The following is a 24681-nucleotide window of genomic DNA, read 5'->3' as shown; positions in this document are numbered from 1 at the left end:
CCACATTAGGCAGGCAGTGTTCCCCCACATTAGGCAGGCAGAGTTCCCCCACATTAGGCAGGCAGAGTTCCCCCACATTAGGCAGGCAGAGTTCCCCCACATTAGGCAGGCAGAGTTCCCCCACATTAGGTTACACCTAGTTACATGAGAGCCTCGAGCAAAAAATGATCCCAATACTTGTATTGCTTGAGGCAAAACTGAGAGCTTCCAGGCTACACCATGAATAGTTAGATGGGCAATGGACCATTCCTGACTCAAGGCCTGGGAATAACTGCAGCCTACACAACCCATTCAGATGCATTCCGATTATTCTGCCAGAACTGCAGGCAGCACCTTCATCTTTTTAACCACATACTGAACAACCTACCAGGTTGTACCACCACTTCAGCACCATTATACATTTTACATACTGTCACTGAAGTAGGTGAACCTGGTCTGTGTGCGGGTTCCTAGTAGAGATGAGCGAACTTACAGTAAATTCGATTCGTCACAAACTTCTCGGCTCGGCAGTTGATGACTTTTCCTGCATAAATTAGTTCAGCTTTCAGGTGCTCCCGTGGGCTGGAAAAGGTGGATACAGTCCTAGGAGACTCTTTCGAATAGAATTTACTGTAAGTTCGCTCATCTCTAGTTCCTAGCCATGAAGATAGCGGCTTGACAGGCAGCAAAACAAAAGCACTCCGAGTTAAATTATCAATACAAAGTCAAGTCAGGGCTGGTAGTAAAACCCCAGATTCGGTGGAATGTTGAGTAGGTTTTGCACTCACATTGTGAATCTTACAGCAAGTCTTTTTTTTCAACTCCTCCAAACACTTGTGAGTGCACGCCAACCTGTAAAATTAAAAGCAATAATGTAAATTACAATGGAAAAAATTAAAAGTCTGTGACGCTCTAAATGACTACATACTGTACATTGTGGTGCATTTTTTTTCTGCAGACTTGTTGCAATTTTGAATATTTTCTTCTTTTTATTATTTATTGTACTTAACTGAAAAAGCATATCAACTATCACAGCAAAACATAGATAAGAACAGTACTAAAAAAGGTGCATGTGAATGTAGCCTTGATAAATATGTCATATAGCTGCGACTAACAAACAATCTTATACAGCATTAAAGGGGTACTCCGGTGGAAAACTTTATTTTTTTTAAGACTGTTGAGACCAATTACCTCCTAGCAGGCTATAACTACCCCTCCCCCATACTACAATAAATAATAACTGACACAACAACAATTCAACTTTTTTATGGGTGGGGATCGGCCACAGCTTTATTTATAAAATTACTTATATAAATAACAATTTAACTGTAACAAAGACACTGATTGGCTTCTTGCCAACCCGAGAGGTGCTGCCACACTGTCCTGTGTGGAGGTCTACCCCGGGTTGACCCCGCTTTCACCGTCTTCTTACCGCCAAGCTGTGAATTACAATAAACAGAGATACAAAAAAGGGAGGGAGGGAGGGCAAAACTCCGGGTCCTGGGCAGATTGAGGGGGGAAGGGAGGCACAAAAGCTATAAATACCCAGGGGAGGGCCCCTGAAAGCCCGGGAAACTATTTAACCCCTGATTGGTGCACTCCTTCCCCCCCCACCCATGGGACATACCACTATAGTTACCAACAAGTTTTACAGGCGGGGGAGGGGGCTAAAAACCTTGCCTGTATATTGCTTAACCCCTTAACTGCTCACCAGTCAGGGGGCAAGCTAGTTATGCACTGCTTGCCCCTCCAATCAACTGGTGCCAGAAAGTTAAACAGATTTGTAAATTACTTCTATTAAAAAATCTAAATACTTCCAGTACTTATTAGCTGCTGATTACTACAGAGGAAGTTATTTTCTTTTTGGAACACAGTGCTCTCTGCTGACATCAAGAACACAGTGCTCTCTGCTGACATCTCTGTCCATTTTAGGAACTGTCCAGAGCAGCATATATTTGCTATGGGAATTTTCTCCTACTCTAGACAGTTCCTGAAATGGACAGAGATGTCAGCAGAGAGCACTGTGGTCGTGATGTCAGCAGAGAGCACTGTGGTCGTGATGTCAGCAGAGAGCTCTGTGTTCCAAAAAGAAAAGAATTTCCTCTGTAGTATACAGCAGCTAATATGAACTGGAAGGATAAAGATTTTTTAATAGAAGTAATTAAACAGATTTGTAAACTTTCTGGCATCAGTTTATTAAAAAAATAAAAAAAAATAAAAGTTTTCCAGCGGAGTACCCCTTTAAATACACATCTGAAATAACACTTATTGAAAACTAAACTGCAGAACTTGGCTTCACTTACAGCAGTCACCTTTCCTGGGTCCTAACAATGGCTCCCAGAAACTGACAGCCTGTTTACCCGTTCAAAAAAGAGTAGTCCCTTACTTTAACCCCTTAAGGACGCAGCCCATTTTTAACCTTAAGGACTGAGCCCTTTTTCGCAATTATGACCACCGTCACTTTACGAATTAGTAACGCGAAAATGCTTCTATCGAATATTCTGATTCTGAGACTGTTTTTTGTGACATATTCTACTTTATTTTGGTGGTAAATTTATGGCGTTAATTGCATCCTTTTTTGGTGAAAATTCCCAAAATGTCCTGAAAATTTTTAAAATTTAGCATTTTTCTAACTTTGAAGCTCTCTAATTGTAAGGAAAATGGATATTCACAATACATTTTATTTTTCTTCACAAATACAATATGTCCACTTTATGTTGGCATCATAAAATGGACATATTTTTGCTTTTTGAAAAAATTAGAGGGCTTCAAAGTAGAGCAGCAATTTTCAAAAATGTCATGAAAATTGCTAAATCTGAAGGGACAGATGTTACAGAACTACAACTCTCAGCATTCCTGGGCAGTCGAGGCATGCTGAGAATTGTAGTTTGGCAACATCTGGAGGGCTACTGTTTGGGCACCACTGTAACAGTGGTCTCCAAACTGTGACCCTCCAGATGTTGCAAAACTACAACTCCCAGCATGCCCAGACAGCCTTTGGCTGTCTGGGCATGCTGGGAGTTGCAGTTTGGCCCCCCTAGTGGTTGCCACAGTAAAGATCGATTTACTTTCACTTTCAATTACCCCCCCCCCCCCCCCACCACGATTCCCTACCTGATCCAGCATCCAGCAGGCTCCAGCGAAGGTCCCGGGTCCCCAGGCATCTTCTCCTGCAGGTACGGCCTACATCTTCTTCCCAGCGCCCCTTGACATCCAGGGGCGGGCAGAACGGGGGGTTGCCATGGCAACCCCCTGTCCTGCGCTGCCATTGGTCAGAACTCCGTTCTGAGTAATGGCAGGGGATAGGAGGAGATCGCAGCTTTGCGACCTCACTCCTTTCCTTTAGGCTAATCGGGGCTGTTGCTGACAGCTCCGATCAGACCTATTTTCCGGATGATCGGGTCACCAGAGACCCGATCAGCCCGGAATTGGAGAAAATCGCATGTCTGAATTGACATGCGATTTTCTCCGATCGCCGACATGGGGGGTCTCAGGACCCCCCTGGGCGATGTGCCAGGGTGCCTGCTGAATGATTTCAGCAGGCATCCGGCTCCGGTCCCCAACCGGCTAGCGGTGGGGACCGGATTTCCCACGGGCGTATGGATACGCCCTCGGTCCCTAAGGACTCGGAATGCAGGGCGTATCCATACGCCCTGTGTCCTGAAGAGGTTAATTTGTGTATTAGTTGTAGAGTTATGGATGTTGATTGTTTCAATCAATCAAAGCAGGAAGCCAGTTTGCCGAACTCCCGTGCCCCCTCTATATTACTCTCTGGGCCGTCTCCATGATGAAAATGCCAATGTCTCCACTAGCTACACCTGGAAGGCAGCAATGCCTGCAATCAGCTCAGAGAGCAGAGCATTCACCCCTGGCAGGCTCTCGCATCCTATTGACGTGAGAGTAACTACATTAGCATATTCATCATGGGCTCGGTGAGCCAACTCCCCGCCTCTATTGCGCAAAGCAGAGCAATGACAACAAAACAATAAATGTCCATAACTCTACAACTGCTCCACATATTAAAGTAACTGATGATTTTTTTTAAAGCTGTTTACTCGCACTATAACCTAGTATATTGGGTTAATGCAGGTGAACAGGCTGTCAGTTTCCCTTTATAGCAGGATGATGGCCAGAAAACTGTTGCAAGAAAAATAATACAAACACATATCAATGTCAGAAGTAACAAGAAGAAAATGGCAATGAGAGTAACTGGAGATGAGGGATTGTTTGATGATTTAAATGGATGGCTAGACGACAGCAAAAAATGACACAGAAGATAACAAACAAAGACAACATTGAAAGGACCTAACTAATTTTCCTTATTTTTCCCTATATTTTCCCCTAACCAAAATTGACATCAAAATAAGGCTAGCTGCTCCTGTAATGGCCCTGCGCAAGCCCTAGACTAAACTATGCAAAAGAATCTAAGGCACTAAGACCCCCCAAAAAGAGCCCTTTTAAACAGACAATTATCCAAAAAGGCTAATAATCACCCTGTAAAATAGGCTCCGTAATCAGATGATGAAGAAGCAAACACTCGCTCATCAGATGATCCCCTGGTTTTGACAGGTTTAAAAATCATCATTAGCTGGTCATTAGGGCTGCACGATATGGGAAAAATGTGCGATTGCGATTATGGAGGTAAATATTGCGATTTCGATATGCGATTGCAATATAATAAATGGGGAAATCCCCCCTATTTCATGTCCAGTCCCTCTATTTCATAAAGCCAACTCGCCCAATTTCATGTTCATTGACTAAACATAAAATAGAGGGGATTGGCTATGAAATGGGGAGAAATTAGCTTAATTCCTCCTTCGCATTTCATGTGCCTGGCCTGGTATAGTGTAGTCCGCGTACTCTCCTGGTATAGTGTAGTCCCTGTACTCTCCTGGCCTGGTATAGTGTAGTCCGTGTACTCTAATGGTATAGCGTAGTCCCTGTACTCTCCTGGCCTGGTATAGGGTAGTCAGTCCGCATACTCTCCTGGCCTGGTATAGCGTAGTCCCTGTAATCTCCTGGCCTGGTACAGTGTAGTCCCTGTACTCTCCTGGCCTGGTATAGTGTAGTCCGCGTACTCTACTGATATAGTGTAGTCCCTGTACTCTCCTGGCCTGGTATAGTGTAATCTGCGTACTCTACTGGTATAGTGTAGTCCCTGTGCTCTCCTGGCCTGGTATAGAGTAGTCTGCATACTCTCCTGGCCTGGTATAGTGTAGTCCCTGTAATCTCCTGGCCTGGTATAGTGTAGTCCCTGTACTGTCCTGGCCTGGTATAGTGTAGTACCTGTACTCTTCTGGCCTGATATAGTGTAGTCCCTGTACTCTCCTGGCTTGGTATAGTGTAGTCCCTGTACTCTTCTGGCCTGATATAGTGTAGTCTGCACACTCTCCTGGCTTGGTATAGTGTAGTCCCTGTACTCTCCTGGCTTGGTATAGTGTAGTCCCTGTACTCTCCTGGCCTGGTATAGTTTAGTCCCTGTACTCTCCTGGCCTGGTTTAGTGTAGTCCACACACTCTCCTGGCCTGGTATAGTGTAGTCCCTGTACTCTCCTGGCCAGGTATAGTGTAGTCCCTGTACTCTCCTGGCCTGGTATAGAGTAGTCCCTGTACTCTCCTGGTCTGGTATAGTGTAGTCCCTGTACTCTTCTGGCCTGTTATAGTGTAGTCCGTACACTCTCCTGGCCTGGTATAGTGTAGTCCCTGTACTCTCCTGGCCTGGTATAGAGTAGTCCCTGTACTCTCCTGGTCTGGTATAGTGTAGTCCCTGTACTCTTCTGGCCTGTTATAGTGTAGTCCGTACACTCTCCTGGCCTGGTATAGTGTAGTCCCTGTACTCTCCTGGCCTTGTATAGTGTAGTCTGCACACTCTCCTGGCCTGGTATAGTGTAGTCCCTGTACTCTCCTGGCCTGGTATAGTGTAGTCCCTGTACTCTCCTGGCCTGGTATAGTGTAGTCCCTGTACTCTCCTGGCCTGGTATAGTCTAGTCCCTGTACTCTCCTGGCCTGGTTTAGTGTAGTCCACACACTCTCCTGGCCTGGTATAGTGTAGTCCTTGTACTCTCCTGGCCTGGTATAGTGTAGTCCCTGTACTCTCCTGGCCTTGTATAATGTAGTCCCTATACTCTCCTGGTCTGGTATAGTGTAGTCCCTGTACTCTTCTGGCCTGTTATAGTGTAGTCCGTACACTCTCCTGGCCTGGTATAGTGTAGTTCCTGTACTCTCCTGGCCTGGTATAGTGTAGTCTGCACACTCTCCTGGCCTGGTATAGTGTAGTCCCTGTACTCTCCTGGCCTGGTATAGTGTAGTCCCTGTACTCTACTGGCCTGGTATAGTGTAGTCCCTGTACTCTCCTGGCCTGGTTTAGTGTAGTCCACACACTCTCCTGGCCTGGTATAGTGTAGTCCCTGTACTCTCCTGGCCAGGTATAGTGTAGTCCCTGTACTCTCCTGGCCTGGTATAGAGTAGTCCCTGTACTCTCCTGGTCTGGTATAGTGTAGTCCCTGTACTCTTCTGGCCTGTTATAGTGTAGTCCGTACACTCTCCTGGCCTGGTATAGTGTAGTCCCTGTACTCTCCTGGCCTGTTATAGAGTAGTCCCTGTACTCTCCTGGTCTGGTATAGTGTAGTCCCTGTACTCTTCTGGCCTGTTATAGTGTAGTCCGTACACTCTCCTGGCCTGGTATAGTGTAGTCCCTGTACTCTCCTGGCCTTGTATAGTGTAGTCTGCACACTCTCCTGGCCTGGTATAGTGTAGTCCCTGTACTCTCCTGGCCTGGTATAGTGTAGTCCCTGTACTCTCCTGGCCTGGTATAGTGTAGTCCCTGTACTCTCCTGGCCTGGTATAGTCTAGTCCCTGTACTCTCCTGGCCTGGTTTAGTGTAGCCACACACTCTCCTGGCCTGGTATAGTGTAGTCCTTGTACTCTCCTGGCCTGGTATAGTGTAGTCCCTGTACTCTCCTGGCCTTGTATAGTGTAGTCCCTATACTCTCCTGGTCTGGTATAGTGTATTCCCTGTACTCTTCAGGCCTGTTATAGTGTAGTCCGTACACTCTCCTGGCCTGGTATAGTGTAGTCCCTGTACTCTCCTGGCCTGGTATAGTGTAGTTTGCACACTCTCCTGGCCTGGTATAGTGTAGTCCCTGTACTCTCCTGGCCTGGTATAGTGTAGTCCCTGTACTCTACTGGCCTGGTATAGTGTAGTCCCTGTACTCTCCTGGCCTGGTTTAGTGTAGTCCACACACTCTCCTGGCCTGGTATAGTGTAGTCCCTGTACTCTCCTGGCCAGGTATAGTGTAGTCCCTGTACTCTCCTGGCCTGGTATAGAGTAGTCCCTGTACTCTCCTGGTCTGGTATAGTGTAGTCCCTGTACTCTTCTGGCCTGTTATAGTGTAGTCCGTACACTCTCCTGGCCTGGTATAGTGTAGTCCCTGTACTCTCCTGGCCTGTTATAGAGTAGTCCCTGTACTCTCCTGGTCTGGTATAGTGTAGTCCCTGTACTCTTCTGGCCTGTTATAGTGTAGTCTGTACACTCTCCTGGCCTGGTATAGTGTAGTCCCTGTACTCTCCTGGCCTTGTATAGTGTAGTCTGCACACTCTCCTGGCCTGGTATAGTGTAGTCCCTGTACTCTCCTGGCCTGGTATAGTGTAGTCCCTGTACTCTCCTGGCCTGGTATAGTGTAGTCCCTGTACTCTCCTGGCCTGGTATAGTCTAGTCCCTGTACTCTCCTGGCCTGGTTTAGTGTAGTCCACACACTCTCCTGGCCTGATATAGTGTAGTCCTTGTACTCTCCTGGCCTGGTATAGTCTAGTCCCTGTACTCTCCTGGCCTTGTATAGTGTAGTCCCTATACTCTCCTGGTCTGGTATAGTGTAGTCCCTGTACTCTTCTGGCCTGTTATAGTGTAGTCCGTACACTCTCCTGGCCTGGTATAGTGTAGTCCCTGTACTCTCCTGGCCTGGTATAGTGTAGTTTGCACACTCTCCTGGCCTGGTATAGTGTAGTCCCTGTACTCTCCTGGCCTGGTATAGTGTAGTCCCTGTACTCTCCTGGCCTGGTATAGTGTAGTCCCTGTACTCTACTGGCCTGGTATAGTGTAGTCCCTGTACTCTCCTGGCCTGGTATAGTGTAGTCCCTATACTCTCCTGGCCTGGTATAGTCTAGTCCGCACACTCTCCTGGCCTGGTATAGTGTAGTCTGCACACTCTCCTGGCCTGGTATAATGTAGCCTCCACCCTCTCCGGCGTTGTTGTGTTGCTCTATTGTGCAGCGCAGTTACAGGGAATGGAAAACGTGGAGTATGTGTATTCCCTTAAGGACCGAGAGGGGGTTTGTTGGGAGGGTATTTTTTTTTTTTTCTCATTTGATAAAAATTGTCCTCTTCTGACCCCTATATCTCTTTTTTTTTTCCATATACCGGGCTGTATGAGGCTAATTTTTTTCAGCTGTGATCTGTAGTTTTTATCGGTACCATTATTGTTTTGACTTTTTGGTCACTTTTAACCCCTTTAAGGACTGAGCCCTTTTTCGCAATTCTGACCACCATCACTTTACGCATTAATAACTCTAAAACGCTTTTACCGAATTTTCTGATTCTGAGATTGTTGTTTCGTGACATATTCTACTTTATTTTGGTGGTAAATTTTCGTCGTTACTTGCATCTTTTTTGGTGAAAAATCCCAAAATGTCATGAAAATTTTGAAAATCTTGCATTTTTCTAACTTTGAAGCTCTCTGCTTGTAAGGAAAATCAATATTCCAAATAAATTGTATTTTTATTCACAAATACAATATGTTCTCTTTATGTTGGCATAATAAAATGGACATATTTTTACTTTTTGAAAAAACTAGAGGGCTTCAAAGTAGAGCAGCAATTTTCCAAAATTTCATGAAAATTGCTAAATCTGAAGGGACAGATGTTACAGAACTACAACTCCCAGCATGCCTGGGCAGTCTAGGCATGCTGAGAGTTGTAGTTTGGCAACATCTGGAGGGCTACCGTTTGGGCACCACTGTAACAGTGGTCTCCAAACTGTGACCCTCCAGATGTTGCAAAACTACAGAGTTGCAGTTTGGCACCCAATAGGAAGGGCAGCAGTAAATATCGGAAGGGCAGCAGTTTTTTTCCTGGAATACCCCTTTAATACCTTTTTGTTTTTACTTTTTTTTTTCTCACAATTGTATTAGTTCCCATAGGGCAGTGTTTTCCAAACTCCAGTTTTTGCATAACTTACAACTCCCAGCATGCCAGGACAGCCAAAGGCATGCTGGGAGTTGTAGTTTTGCAACAGCTGGAGTCACACTGTTTGGAAAACACTGCCATGGGCACTATTAGATGCAATCTTGTGATTGCAGACACTGAACAATGTTGTGCCATAGGAGGCCATAGCACAGCATTGATCAGTGTTATATGCGCTCCATTACTACTGGCAACATTTTTAGAGTGGGACGAGCCGGAATCTACCGGCACTTTGGACATTTCGGCATTTTGGACGCCGCGATCAACTTATATCACGGCGTCTAAAGGGTTAATGCCGGACATCACCCGGATCGGTGATGTCCAGCATTAGCCAGTATGAAGCGAACATAGCTCCTGAGCTCGCTTCATTTACCTGCTGCACGGCTGCGCTGTTTATTTATGGAAGCCGGCCGTGGTGGGTTTAACCTCCTCATCTGATTTACGTCGCCAATCACAGGAGGAGAGCGCAGTCACATGGACTGCTGGGCCAATCCTCGCCGCCAATGAAGGTAGAAGACGCAGTGAGGTGCTTCTGCTGCGCTAATCCTCGCCGCCACCACAGGAGCCCATGCCTCCGCCACTTGAGCCCCTGCTGCCAACACCAGAGCTCCTGCCATCGGGCTACCATCACCGGAGCTGCAGTGGCCGGGGAGCAGGTAAACACATTTTTTTTGCAACAGCCAAATCGACATACCGCAATTGGCAAAAATCGCGATACAATTGCCGTTGCGATATATCGTGCAGGCCTACTGGTCATACATCCCCCTGTGTAGAAGGGCATGTGCGGCTAATTAATTATAGAAGTGGTGCACAAACAATTCCTCAATGATTTGTGCAGTCTCGATTGCCCAAAACTGAGCAGTGTAAGCACATAGATGTCACGTTGGGCAGGGATAGCGTGCAGCCCTAAACTTGCCCACACCCTCTGTTTCTGCCTATTTGTGTACCCGTCCTAAATAACGGGTCTACAACCATGAAGATGGTCCCTTCCTAAAATAAGTGAGCGACAGTCAAAAAGTCAAAACAATAAAATATAATACGTTTCGGGGAACAGCTGGAGGCATACAAAACTAACAGAAAACAAACTAAACACACACACAGAAAAGCGAGGTCAGACAGGCCGGGTCAGCAACTAGAATATACAAGGTACAATACGCAAATACAGAAGAGAGGTCAGAAAGCCAAGCTAAGATCAATAATACAGGACAAACAATGCTGGTTACTCAAAACTAAGTTCTTTCACTGGCAATCAGGAAAGGAATGAGCTGGGCTTAAATTTACAGCTCACAGGTGACTCAGCCTGATTGCTGCCACAGCCAGATTGGCTAGGATGTTGACAAGAAACCAGGCCAAACAAAAGCTCAAAAAAGGTTAACCCTTCGGGTTCTTACAATAAATTAGCATTCCCATTGAGCAGGGGTTGGGCTAACACAGCCCCAACAAATGGAACTCCACCCAAACATCCAGACCAAAGCAACCAAGACACCAGATTCATTACTCTGGAATCAGACTATTGCTTTGCAGGTACCATTATTGTGCAACAGCAGAACGAGTCCCTATCTGCCCATAATACAGGCTAGTAGGAATTCCAAGTACTGCCATATGGTAAGTCTGCAAATCACCATATTTTTATCTTCATTTCATAAGGTACAACACAACTCAAATCTTGCATGTAACTTCTCGCTTTTTATTGATGAAAAAAATCTTACTTTTTTGAACATTTAAATATATGACATTATGCTTTATTCCTCTTTCTTCCATAAATGAACAGTATGGGACATACCTGAAGATATACGTTGTAAGGTAGCACAATCCCCAAATGCACAGCAGACACACAAAAGCCACCAGCAATGCTGCAAATACAGAAATGCAATGTAACATTTAGAATGCAATGGTCAAATATATTGGTCTCTATCATCCCGTCTAATGCATTGAATCTAAATATGTTTTTCTATTCTCATAGTGAAATTGTAACTATTGATTGTTTTTAGTTAAGAAAGGAAGCTTTCTTTTCTATCATTATCCTTAAACATTCTGAAATAAAACTATATATATAAATTAGGGTTCGACCGATATCGTTTTTTTAGGGCCGATAATTGGTAGAGGTTAGGGCCGATAGCCGATAACTTATACCGATATTCCGGTATAAATTATCAGCTATTTATCCCCCCCGCGACACCGCTGCAGATCATTGATTTAAAGCGGGCGCTTTAAATCAATGCACTGCAGTGGCTTTTGCGGTGCCATAGGCCGCTGCCGCCACCACCACCACCCGCTTCTCTCCCCCTGCCTGTCCGGGGGTCCTGAGTCCTATCACCACGACCGCCCCCCCCCGGCCCGCCGCACCGCGACCGCCCCCCCTGCACTGCCTCCACTCCGGCTCCATTGCCTCCCCCATCCCCGCTTTTATAATTACCTGTTCCCGGGGTCCACTCTACATCTGGCTCCGGTGGCGTCCTCCTGAGCTGTCACTGTTCGCACTGATGGTGATGTCACGTCGCGCACGTCACTCGTCACACGTCAAGTGTCCAGTGAGAGTCACTATACACTTGTCTAATGATAAGCGGTCTATAGTCTATTTTCCTGGGGCACTACCCGGGGGGGGGGGGGTGATGTCCTGGTCAGTGGTATGTAGAAGGCCCTTAATATTATGTGTATCAGAAAGTACTGAAGAAGTTAACCTGTGTGAAGTATAGATGTTTACTGAACTGGAAAATCCATGAAGATTTTGGAAAAACACTCACGGTTGGCTCACAACACGTTTATTTGGCCTGAGCGGAGGTCTATAAAGGCACATATTGCTCTTAAAAGGGTACTCCCGTTGAAAACTTTTATTTTTAAATCAACTGGTGCCAGAAAGTTAAACAGATTTGTAAATCACTTCTATTAAAAAATCTTACTCCTTCCAGTACTTTTTAGGGGCTGTATACTAAATCCAAAAAATAAATAAATTTCCTCTGATGTCAAGACCACAGTGCTCTCTGCTGACCTCTGCGGTCTATTTTAGGAACTGTCCAGAGCAGCATATGTTTGCTATGGGGATTTTCTCCTGCTCTGGACAGTTCCTAAAATGGACAGCAGAGGTCAACAGAGAGCACTGTGGTCATGATATCAGAGGAAATGCATTTCTTTTTTGGATTTCTCTTTAGTATACAGCCCCTAAAAAGTACTGGAAGATTTTTTAATAGAAGTAATTTACAAATCTGTTTAACTCTCTTGCACCAGTTGATTTAAAAAAAAAAAAAGTTTTCCACGGGAGTACCCATTTAAGTATAAAAGTATTAACAGGCTATACGCGTTTCACGATCGTAGTTGCATTCCTCAGTAGCCATAAATTTTTTGCCTACTGAGGAATGCGACAACGGTCGTGAAACGCATATAGCCTGTTTATACTTTTAATATCACCACCTATATGAACTTTTATGCACTTTAAAAACTGTCCCATCAGCACTTGGCAGCGCTGCAGCACCTTATCTCACAGACCATCTTTAGATCGCGTGCACGATCCAGCGTGACGTCACACGGGGGGGGAGGCGGGACGTCACACGCGGCCGGCCCTGCGGTCGAGCATAATCAGAACATGCTCCGGGGACTGATTACTAACGGGGTGCCGCGTGTATGATCACGGGTGTCCCCAGCTGCGGGACTCCCGCGATCAGGCATCTTATCCCCTATGCTTTGGATAGGGGATAAGATGTCTAAGCACCGGAGTACCCCTTTAGCTTATTCCCCTTCTTTTCTATATTTCTCTCTCTCTCTCTCTTTATTCTTTTATTTCAATTTTTTTCTATCTCTTTCTGTCCCTTGAGGACTGATTTTTGTATGTGGTAATCTCTATTACTACATACTAATAAACATTCCTATATTCCAGAATCAGGCCTTTTTGGGGGATTAAGGCCAATCAGTTAACCTTGGGTCGGTTAGCTAAGTGAGCTACACCCCCTTTTTCTAGTTCATAATATTGTGTCTGTACCTGTGTTTGATGGTGGTCTCGCAATTCTCATGGGATTTTTTCCCCAATGTTTATTTTCAACAGCATACACAATTATTGTCGTATTATTTTCCCAGGTTGCAGTGCGGCAGAGACATTACATCACTAGTCAGGTGATCAGAGGGAACCTGTCTTTGCTTAATGAGTGGAGCGACCACTGGGTGAGAGGAAGATCATTCTGCAAAAATCAGAGACCTGACAAAGCGAGGTTTAGCCTTGCGAAACGCGTAGTCTTTTATTAAATAAATCACATAACTTTATTCCATCATTTTTCCGTGACTGGATTTCACTGACCAAAAAAAGAGACTTTCATCCCAAGGTGCCATGACAGCAGTTCTTTTACCTGGGGAAAGGTGCTCCACAGCCCGCCCTCCAGATGTCCATATTGTCGCCACCACAGTCAGCAATGGGATTCATTCGGAGCATTGTGACTGCTCCTGTATGCGCTTTGCCTGTTGCGCAACACTAATAGGTGAGTGAAAATCGTCCATCCTCACCTGTGTTTTTATTTGCTTTTTCTTTTGTCCTTCTATCACTTACAAAATATATGACATTGGTAACGGCACTTAGATAGTGCCAACATCTGTCCTTATTTTTTACTGCAAGCACAAATGGATCCTTCCTAAGCGTGTCCATTACTGTCTGGGAGGTACGTTCTAAAATCACCTTATGGTGGAAAACCCCTTTAAACTCCAAACAGTAAAACAGCAACTTCTGCAGCCTTGAGACCATGCTTTCAGCCACTGCGGCCTAGGAAATCTAGACATATATAGGGAGCTAATTATAATAACTCCACCTATTTATCAGAAAATTCTGGTGAATTCTAGAGGATACCAGATAATACTAGAAGGTTAAATTGGTTATCTGGCAGAAAGAAACTTATCCGATATACAAAGGATAGGGGATACTGTTAGGATTCGGCAGGCTGGATGTGGATCCTCTGTGTCAGCGAGGGATTGGCGTGGACCGTACCGGTGGACCGGTTCTAGGTTGCTACTGGTATTCACCAGAGCCCGACGCAAAGCGGGATGGTCTTGCTGCGGCGATAGCAACCAGGTCGTATCCACCGGTAACGGCTCAACCTCACTGACTGCTGAGAGTGGCGTGGGACAGAAGGACTAGACAGAGGCGAGGTCAGACGTAGCAGAAGGTCAGGGCAGGCGCCAAGGTTCGTAGTCAAGGGAAACGGCAGAAGGTCTGGTAACACTGGTAAGGGCATACACAAAACACTTTCACTAGGCACAAGGCAACAAGATCCGGGAAGGGGAAGTGAGGTTATAAAGGCATGAGCAGGTGGGAGTTAATTACACTGATTGGGCCAGGCACCAATTAGTGGTGCACTGGCCCTTTAAATCTTAGAGAGCTGGCGCGCGCGCGCGCCCTAGAGAGCGGAGCCGCGCGCGCCAGGACGTGACTGCCGGGGAACGGGACAGGTGAGTAGATTGGGATGCGACCCGCGAGCGGGCGCGTCCCGCTATGCGGATCGCATCCCCGCCGGCAGTGTCAGTGCAGCGCTCCCGGTCAGCGGGTCTGACAGGGGCGCTGCAGAGAGGAGAACGCCGCGAGCGCTCCGGGGAGGAGCAGGGACAGATATGTGTCTGATTGTGGGGGGTCGAATCGTTTGGACCCTGCAATCTTCTAAACGGGGCTCAGCTGTTTCTCCCAAGAGTGCTCCACCCCCCCCCCCCCCCACCTTTAGTAATACTTTCCACCAGAGGCAGCAGAGGACAGAGAGTGTATGTGAATACATTAGAATATAAATGCAATCAGATGGATGGGTTTAATTTCTTTTTCCATCTGTCATTACTTTTTAACAAAGAAGAAGAGGAATATAAACAGCAGTATATTACATTTTAGATACAGTTCGATGATAAGGCAGAGCACAGCAAAACAAAACAAAAAAAAAAAAAAAACAAGGTCTCTCTAAAAATCCATATTATGGCTTATTTTTTGCGTCGCCAATTCTACTTTGCAGTGATATTAGTCATTTTACCCAAAAATGCACGGCGAAACGGAAAAAATAATAATTGTGCGACAAAATCGAAGAAAAAACGCCATTTTGTAACTTTTGGGGGCTTCCGTTTCTACGCAGTGCATATTTCGGTAAAAATTACACCTTATCATTATTCTGTAGGTCCATACGGTTAAAATGATACCCTACTTATATAGGTTTGATTTTGTCGCACTTCTGGAAAAAAATCATAACTACATGCAGGAAAATGTATACGTTTAAAAATGTCACCTTCTGACCCCTATAACTTTTTTATTTTTCCACGTACAGGGCGGTATCTGAAGTTTTTATCGGTATGATATTTGTTTTGATCGGACTTTTTGATCACTTTTTATTCATTTTGGACTTTGGAATTTTTTTGCGCGTACGCCATTGACCGTGCGGTTTAATTAATGATATATTTTTATAGTTCGGACATTTACGCATGCGGCGATACCACATATGTTTATTTTTATTTTTTTTTACACTGTTTTATTTTTTTTATGGGAAAACTTTTATTAGGGAAGGGGTTAAATGACCTTTATTAACACTTTTTTTTTACATTTTTTTTGCAGTGTTATAGCTCCCATAGGGACCTATAACACTGCACACACTGATCTCCTATGCTGATCACTGGCGTGTATTAACACGCCTGTGATCAGCGTTATCGGCGCTTGACTGCTCCTGCCTGGATCTCAGGCACGGAGCAGTCATTCGCCGATCGGACACCGAGGAGGCAGGTAAGGGCCCTCCCGGTGTCCTGTCAGCTGTTCGGGACGCTGCGATTTCACTGCGGCGGTCCCGAACAGCCCGACTGAGCAGCCAGGTCACTTTCACTTTCACTTTAGAAGCGGCGGTCAGCTTTGACCGCCGCTTCTAAAGGGTTAATACTGCACATCGCTGCGATCGGCGATGTGTGGTATTAGCCGCGGGTCCCGGGCCGTTGATGAGCGCCGGGACCGATGCGATATGATGCGGGATCGCAGCGCGATCCCGCTTCGTATCGCGGGAGCCCGTGCAGGATGGAAATATACGTCCTGCATCGTTAAGGGGTTAAAGCAGACTGCGGTTTCAAGATATGCTGTTTAAAGGGGTACTCTGCTGCTCAGCGTTTGGAACAAACTGTTCCTAACGCTCGAGCCAGCGCTGGGAGCTTGTGATGTCATAGTCCTGCCCCCTCATTGTATATCTGGCTGTAACTGGCATGGGTGGGGCTTCTGCAGCTAACTGGCAACGACGTTGGCGCCGCTTATGAATATTCATCCCCCCTCCCTCCAGTTAGGAGCGGCGAAGAGAGGGAGAGCTGGAGGGAGGGGGGATGAATATTCATAAGCGGCGCTGACATCAGTGCCAGTTAACTTGCAGAAGCCCCGCCCGTGCCAGTTACAGCAAGATTTCCACATACAATGAAACTACAATTGCGGGCGAATGGCCGGGCGGATCCGGGCAAGGTAGGGCTCATAGGAATCAGCGTCTCCCGCACTATCCATCAGTACCTGTGGATAGTGCAGGAGAAAATATCTGACAGTTTTCCTTTAATAGTGCCCTTATACTTATAAATACAGGCAGATACTTATTTATCATGGTACATTAATATGTCATCATTCTTGGAATACAGCAACAGAAAAACATGTTATTGAGCGAAAGTAGCAAAACATAAAAAAAAAACTTTAAATTTGGCTGTGCTGGAATTGTACTGGCCCAGAGAATACAGTTATTATGTTAATGCCTGTGAAATAGTCCATGATGCCAATCCATCTTGCAGGTATGATGCAAAGCCTTGGTAACTTATGAGCCATAGTAGAATATAACCACAGTTCATCTCTATATAATGCAAATCCTACCTGAAGAGTAACATAAAGAGTAAGTCCTACCAGACGAGTAAAATAAAGACCCTGAGAGCATAAAGTGCTATATACAAGCCTGGATGATTCTTTAATATATATATTTTTGATGACAGCAAATTAATTTCTAATTAAATCGGCTTTCCGGTAAAGAGCAGGTATTACACGCCTCGTGATCCAATAGTGGATTTATTCTGTATAATGCTCAGTGTATGTATACGACAACCTATCGATTGTGTTCATCAGGAGGGCAGCCAAGCTTCCAATGTGTTATTTTTGCATTGTAAAGTACAATGTCAATTAACGTCCCATAACGAGATTAAGCCGCTTGTAGATGTTTAATTAAAAATCAATGATGCCAAGACAAGATTGTCTCTTCAGAGCTAGATTTGTTTTCAGGCCATGGACTGTCATTGTCTCAGCCTTAGGATCTACACCAAAATCAGATAAACATCTGAAAGGTCAATCTGAACATTTTATCAGTCAGTGTATAAAATATCCTGTAAGACAGCACGGTGCCTGATCCTAAATGCCACCAAGCCTCACGCAGTGCTTACACGAGAGAACCATTCTAATACCTGAAAATTGACTATGATCGCACATTAATAACACATACTATAAAAGTGTGACTGGGGGATTAGTCCCTGTACTTGGCTGCTTATTTGTAGTTACTTTTTATTTGTACAGGGTAAATTGTCACTGCCCCAGTGACAGACACTGTCATTTAAACAAACTTTGCATAAATCAATAGGAAAAATGAATATAAAAAATTGTAATACATCATATTAGACAAAAATGCTTTACTCTCCTGTTATGAAACTTCTTCCCCCGCCCTCCTCTCATGTGAGACTGTATTCCACTGTAAAAATCCGCTCAGCTTTGTCCTGTGCCTGCAAGACAAGCAATACAAGTCTATGGATGGGGGCATGACATCTATGGTCGCCCGTCATCCGTGCATCAGATGACTAGGGTGCTGTGCCGGAGAGCGAGGGGGGGTCCCAGCGACCGGACCCCCGCAATTGGACATCTTATCCCCCATCTTTTGGATAGGGGATAAAAATTTTAGGGGAAGAGTACCCCTTTAAGGTGCTCATAAATCTTATACTAAATTTGCACAAATCCACCACCTTTGGCTGGTTTGGCCAACTGACTAAAGGGTATGGTGATCTTCCAAGTCTCCCCCAACAAATAATGTCAGTGGAAAGAAGGGTCAAGCGTGTATCACTTTCACTCAACCTTCCTGTTATGGAAGGTTTAAGCCAGCACCAGTGGAGTCTGCAGTTTACCCCTCTACTCCCTATAAACAACACATGAACGCTCGGCCATGCTGAATGTTCATGTGTATTGGGAGGTCGGGTACATATAACTGTCAGCTGAACAGTTATGGAATTGTACGGCCCCCTTAAAGGGGTACTCCAGTGAAAACCTTTTTTCTTTTAAATCAACTGGTGGCAGAAAGTTAAACATATTTGTAAATTACTTCTATTAAAAAATATTAATCCTTCCAGTACTTATTAGCTGCTGAATGCTACAGAGGAAATTCCTTTCTTTTTTGGAACACTGATGACATCACGAACACAGTGCTCTCTGCTGACATCTCTGTCCATTTTAGGAACCATGCATAGCAGATGCATAGCAGATGCATAGCAGACGCATAGCAGATGCATAGCAGATGCATGCTAAGGGCAGCATGGTGGCTCAGTGGTTAGCACTGCTGCCTTGCAGTGCTGGGGACTTGGGTTCAAATCCCACTAAGGACAACAATAAATAATGCATTATTATTATTATAATGTCAGCAGAGAGAACTGTGGTCGTGATGTCATCAGAGAGCATTCCAAAAAGAAAATAATTTCCTCTGTAGTATTCAGCAGCTAATAAGTACAGGAAGGATTAAGATTTTTTAATAGAAGTAATTTACAAATATGTTTAACTTTCTGCCACCAGTTGATTTAAAAGAAAAAAGGTTTTCACCGTAGTACCCCTTTAACAACAGATAAGTACTGTGACTGGTCACAGGTTACCAATTTAGTTTTATTATTTGATTGATCATGTAATTCTCACATTAGGATTATATTGTTCAGTTTAGTATTTTTAAATGTATGTGCACACAGCTCATGCATGATTTGATCATTGTGGGCTCAACATGCATTTGTAATGGACAATCCTAATGGATTTTACCCATGTGAAATAGAATTTGGATTTTAGTTCCTTGGTTGATTAATGTTGTTTCATTTAAGCCAATTCTTTTCAGCCTGTGGACCAGCAAGTTCATCCATGCACCACCTTCCAGATTAGAAGACATTGATTAATAACTAACTGAGCAATACCTGGGTCACTGATACGCTGCATCTGTTTTAAAATGTGTCTGCTCATTTAGGGCTGAAACACTCCAGTGGTTGAGAAGTTAACAAGCAAAAACACAGTACATTAGAAATAGTACTCGACTCAGTTAACCTTTACACAGGTCTACGTAATCTGTGCATAGTCCACATTTCAACAGGATATGCCATTTTTGTCTGATGGATGTCGGTCCCACCACTGAATGAGGGCTGCCGGCCCTGTCAACTTGGTTCTGGTGCGCCGAGGTAGCCAAGACTCCATAAATAGCTAAACAGCCAGTTTTACACAGTTTTACGTAACTCCCATAGACATGAATACGCAGCAAGCTACACTGTTTCCATAACTACTAAGTTAAAGAACTGCATGCCTAATGGATGTTGCATAAATTGTGTTTTCGGAATTTCTGCCCACATTTGGCTTTTGCAATCAGGCCAGATGGGAACGGAGGACCCTTGATCTAATATAGGTATGGATGTGGAAGAAGGACCTGCATCTCTCAGACATGTATGTAATATCTTATGGCTATGCCATATGACATACTTTAACGAGTACTTTCAGTAAGGCTCTGTGCAGCTTTTAGTCTGTGCACCTTTCAGTCTGTGCAGCTTTTAGTCTTTGCAGCTTTCAGTGAGGCTCTTTGCAGCTGTCAATCAAGTTCAGTGCAGAGAAACACTTCTTGAGTTTGGTCCCCTGCCAATTCAAGCAGCGAGAGATTTTGATCAGACGGAATGTGTTTTGATCAGACGGAATATGTTTTGGCCAAGAAGGGAGACCCCTGGTGGCCATAAGTATACAGCAGAAAAACTTACATAAAATTTTATTTTTATTTTTTATGGAAGCCAATTGCAAAACTTATTTATTTGGCATAAGAAATCAAATATTAAAAATCATGTTTAATGACAGTGCCCATTTAACCTAAATGTGCAGTGCAACAATTCTCACTTTACACAGGTGGAGGGATAATCTGTAAACACTTGACTTTCTTCAAAGAGTCCTTTGCGCTAACACTTCTTTTAATTACCACCAGTGCATTGGTTTCTGGAATAACAGGTCCCTTCCAAGGCCACAGGGCAGTCAATCTATCCCTTGCTGCTGGTAACTCACTCAGGGCTGAAATCTTATTAAGCCCATATTGACCAGTCTACAATTATAGAATTAGAAGGAATAGAAGGAATAGAAAATGGCAACTCACCACTGTAATGTCATCTTTGGTCTTTATTCCAAAATCTTGCACTTAAAACATACACGCAGCGGGGAGCTGCTCAGAACAGGCGGGAGAGGATAATCAGCGACAGCTGTTTCGCACGTCAATCAGTTTTTCGTCAGGCTGGACAGTCTACAATTCCACCTACAGATGAAGTCTCAAACACCCCACACTGTTCTGAATATGACATCCCATAGGCCAGTGGTTCTTAACCTTTTTCGCGACTGTACCCCCAAAGGGTGAAAATACGTCCGCGGGTACCCCTCGCTCGTAAATTCGTGGGGAACTTGCACGTGAGGGGTACCTGCGGACCAAATAAGTAATAAAATTACTTATATTCATAATGGCGAGTTCTTACCTCTATACTAATGCAATACTTAATCCCCTTGTGCCATTATTTCCCCCTCTCTCTGTTCCCCTTTTTCCATTATCCCCACCCCAATCTTAATTCCCTTGTGCCATTATTATCCGATATGGCAAAAGGGGATCAGAGGGAGGGGGGAATAATGGCACAAGTGCATTAAGATGGGGGGGGGGGAGAGGGATAGTGGCACAAGGGGATTAGGATGGAGGGGGAGAATAATCAACACCCCCCATATTTATCCCCTTTTGCCATTATCCCTCCCCCCATCTTAATGCCCTTGTGCCATTATTTCTCTCTCCACACCCCCCCCCCCCCCGGGCTAATATATATCTAATATACACATACAAAAACCCTCCCCCCATACACTTATTTTTTACTTTTTTTTTACATTACCCTGCCTGTTCGCGTGTGGCCTGTCCAAGTATACAGCGCAGAGTCCCGTTCAGTGGGGCCGCACTGAGGTGTGATGTCCTCCTGCGCTGTGTGGCACCTCAGTGCAACATCAGGGGAGGTCACATGTCTCCCCAGCAAGCAACCACGCAGCTCCGGTACAGTAGCCGCGGCCACGATACTGTACAGGGAGCTGCCGCGGCCATTCTCCGCTGTGCGCTGACAAATACTGGCCAATGTATGGCCGGTATTCTTCAGCGCATCAGCGTACCCCCGCACAACCGGTGGCGTACCCCTAGGGGTACACGTACCACTGATTGAGAACCCCTGCCATAGGCTGTAGTCTCACACAGTCCACAAGGCCTCAGTTATGGCTCCTCACAGGGATAAGGTGTTATGAAAGCCTACACAGTCCACAAGACACTTTCTCTTTATTGCAACACACAAACTTTGCTGAGCATTACCAGTATGGCATTTATGGACCCCTACGACTATGCTTCAGAGTCCTAGTGTGCAGCTTCCACTCAGACCCACTGTCACTTGGCTCAGATTCCTGTACAACAACACACCCCTCAAGCCAAGGCCTAATGCTTTCACAAGCAAAACAAATGTTTCTCATTACCAAGTGGAATTCTGCTTGTCCCATAGACTTGCATTGAGGGTGTGGGGCGTGACATCATGATCTTCCGTTCCCGTGGTCGGAAGCCAGAACCTCCAGCGTTGCCGGAAGCAGATACAGGTGGGTGCTGCATGCTATATTGCGGGGGGTCCCCAGCGGCGGGACCCCCGCGATCAGACATCTTATCCCCTATCCTTTGGATAGGGGATAAGATGTCTAGGGGTGGAGTACCCCTTTAAAGGGGTACTCCAATGGAAAACAATTGGCATCTACTGGTGCCAGAAAGTAAAACAGATTTGTAAATTACTTCTATTTAAAAATCTTAATACTTCCAGTACTTATCTGCTTCTGTATGCCCCACGTTATTAAAATGGTATTTTCAGTCTGACCACAGTGCTCTCTGCTGAAACCTCTGTTTATGTCTGAGCAGGAACAAATCCCCATAGCAAACCTCTCCTGCTCTGGACAGTTCCTGACATAAACAGAAAAGAAATTTACAAATCTGTTTAACTTTCTGGCACCAGCTGATTTAAAAAATAAATAGTTTTCCATTGGAGTACCCCTTTAAAGCTACCAATGATCTAGATATATGGTCTTCACATGCAGCTCTCACGGACTGAAATCTAATGCCTTTTGCATCACAAAGCTTTTTCATTTAGTGGCTCAGTATATAATCGCATTTCTGTTTACTGCAGACCTCTACATTAAAAACAGACTTCCCAGGAGCATAGCTATAAGGGGTACTGCCCATAGAAGAGACCAGGACTATAAATTACAATATTTAAAGGGGTACTCCAGTGAAAATCTTTTTTCTTTTAAGTCAACTGTTGGCAGAAAGTTAAACATATTTGTAAATTACTTCTATTAAAAAATCTTAATCCTTCCTGTACTTATTAGCTGCTGAATATTCTTTTCTTTTTGGACAGCTCTCTGCTGAAATTCTTTTCTTTTTGGACAGCTCTCTGATGACATCACGAGCACAGTGCTCTCTGCTGACGTTATTATAATAATAATAACACTTCATTTATTGTTGTCCTTAGTGGGATTTGAACCCAAGTCCCCAGCACTGCAAGGCAGCAGTGCTAACCACTGAGCCACCATGCTGCCCTTAGCATACATCTGCTATGCATGATTGCTAAAATGGACAGAGATGTCAGCAGAGAGCACTGTGCTCCTGATGTCATCAGTGTTCCAAAAAGAAAGGAATTTCCTCTGTAGCATTCAGCAGCTAATAAGTACTGGAAGGATTAAGATTTTTTAATAGAAGTAATTTACAAATATGTTTAACTTTCTGCCACCAGTTGATTTAAAAGAAAAAAGGTTTTCACCGGAGTACCCCTTTAATGGCCCTTCTACAGATTTAGTACTGACACCTGTAAGTTACCGTATTCATTGCAGCATGGACTCTAGCTTTAAAAGCCTTGATATTGTATATATTTTATAGTTCTGAAAATATAGAAAGTTTTTAGCATCCTAGTTTTTTTTTATAATGTGGTAATTTGCTTTTCCCTGCTCTTCTAATATAATTCCGAATTCACAAGCTTCTAGCTCAAGAATAGCTGGAGTGTAACCCCTGAATCGCTGTGGTGAACGCAGTCAATGTGAAAAACAAGAGAGATATCAAGGACTAGAAATTGACAAACTTGGCTCTTACGCTTGGTAATCATGTAAATTAAAAACGTATTTTATTCCACGAACGACGGGTGCTGTCCTTGGTGTTGAAATAATTTACAGTTATGAGTTACATGATCATCCATAACTTTTTATTGTTGTGTTTTATAATGCTGAGCAGTGCCCTGTGAACCTGAAACGTCAGAAACCAATGAATATGCAAAGGACAGGAATAAGATCATGTTCCAATGCATTAATAAGTAATCTCATTAACAAAATGAAATGGTAACTGTTCTGATGGATGGATGGATATATATATAAATTTATACACAGTATATCCTCTAGAGAGGACAGACTTGAAAATAACAAAACTTCGCTCCCAGATGTGCCCCATTGATTAGTTAAGGGGTACATTAGGCTTTTGAGAGGATAGGGGGTTAGTCCCATGCCAGCCTCAGCTGTCTGACACCATACTTATTGATTACAGAAACAGACAGAAATTCGCACTTTGTAATACAATATTTTAATTACGGCTCCACGCTGTAACTGACCTCTAGTTCATTAGTACTGTTTAACCCTTGGCATGCTGGGAAGATAAGTTAAACAGCGCAATAGAGGATTTTGGTTTATGAATTATTACATTTTCATAGAATAGTGAATTTGATTGTGTGGTGGCCCAGTACAGGAGTTGTTACCCCATACCCTTGCTGCCCTATCAGGCAGCCTCCCTGCAGTGTCCCCTGGGCCCCTCCTGCATTTGTTCTACTGAAATTGTATATTATCCCCTATGTTGTGTATTAAAGAATGTTGTATCTTTAATAAAGGTTAACATGTGATCATCATTTGTCATGTGAGTTGTCATGTGATTGTTACCCAGGAACTCCCATCCCCCAGTTCCGATGGCCTAGTCCGAGAGGGCCAGTAGAGAAGATTGTAGAAGGGCTGAGGGCCCAAAGAGTGGAAAGATATGGGCCGAAGCTGCTGGAATATGAGGTGTGACAGGCACAGCAACAGGACATTAAAGCATTAGAGGCCTTGTACATTAGAAAGCTGGAACATCCCTGAGAGGGAGAACCACCCCTGGAACGCCGCTGAGCCATGTCATGAAATTCG

General features: G+C 44.5%; 1 protein-coding gene across 3 annotated transcripts in view; it reads right to left on the bottom strand.

The window, feature by feature from the left end:
• Positions 1 to 24681, bottom strand: part of LOC130282764 (proto-oncogene tyrosine-protein kinase receptor Ret-like) — a 597601-nt gene that overhangs the window by 547632 nt on the left and 25288 nt on the right. For 2 of the 3 annotated variants that reach the window (XM_056531399.1, XM_056531400.1), the window contains exons 2-3: positions 10999 to 11068; positions 768 to 831 (exon numbers count right to left, since the gene is read on the bottom strand). In XM_056531399.1, coding sequence (XP_056387374.1) covers positions 768 to 831; positions 10999 to 11068 — 134 coding nt within the window. Of the gene's footprint in view, positions 1 to 767; positions 832 to 10998; positions 11069 to 24681 lie in introns of those variants that run through there. The other variant, XM_056531401.1, reaches the window with a different exon arrangement.

The sequence above is a fragment of the Hyla sarda genome, chromosome 7 (genome assembly GCF_029499605.1).
Source record: "Hyla sarda isolate aHylSar1 chromosome 7, aHylSar1.hap1, whole genome shotgun sequence".
Classification (NCBI taxonomy): Eukaryota; Metazoa; Chordata; class Amphibia; order Anura; family Hylidae; genus Hyla; species Hyla sarda.
This window is presented reverse-complemented; position numbering and strand designations above follow the sequence as displayed.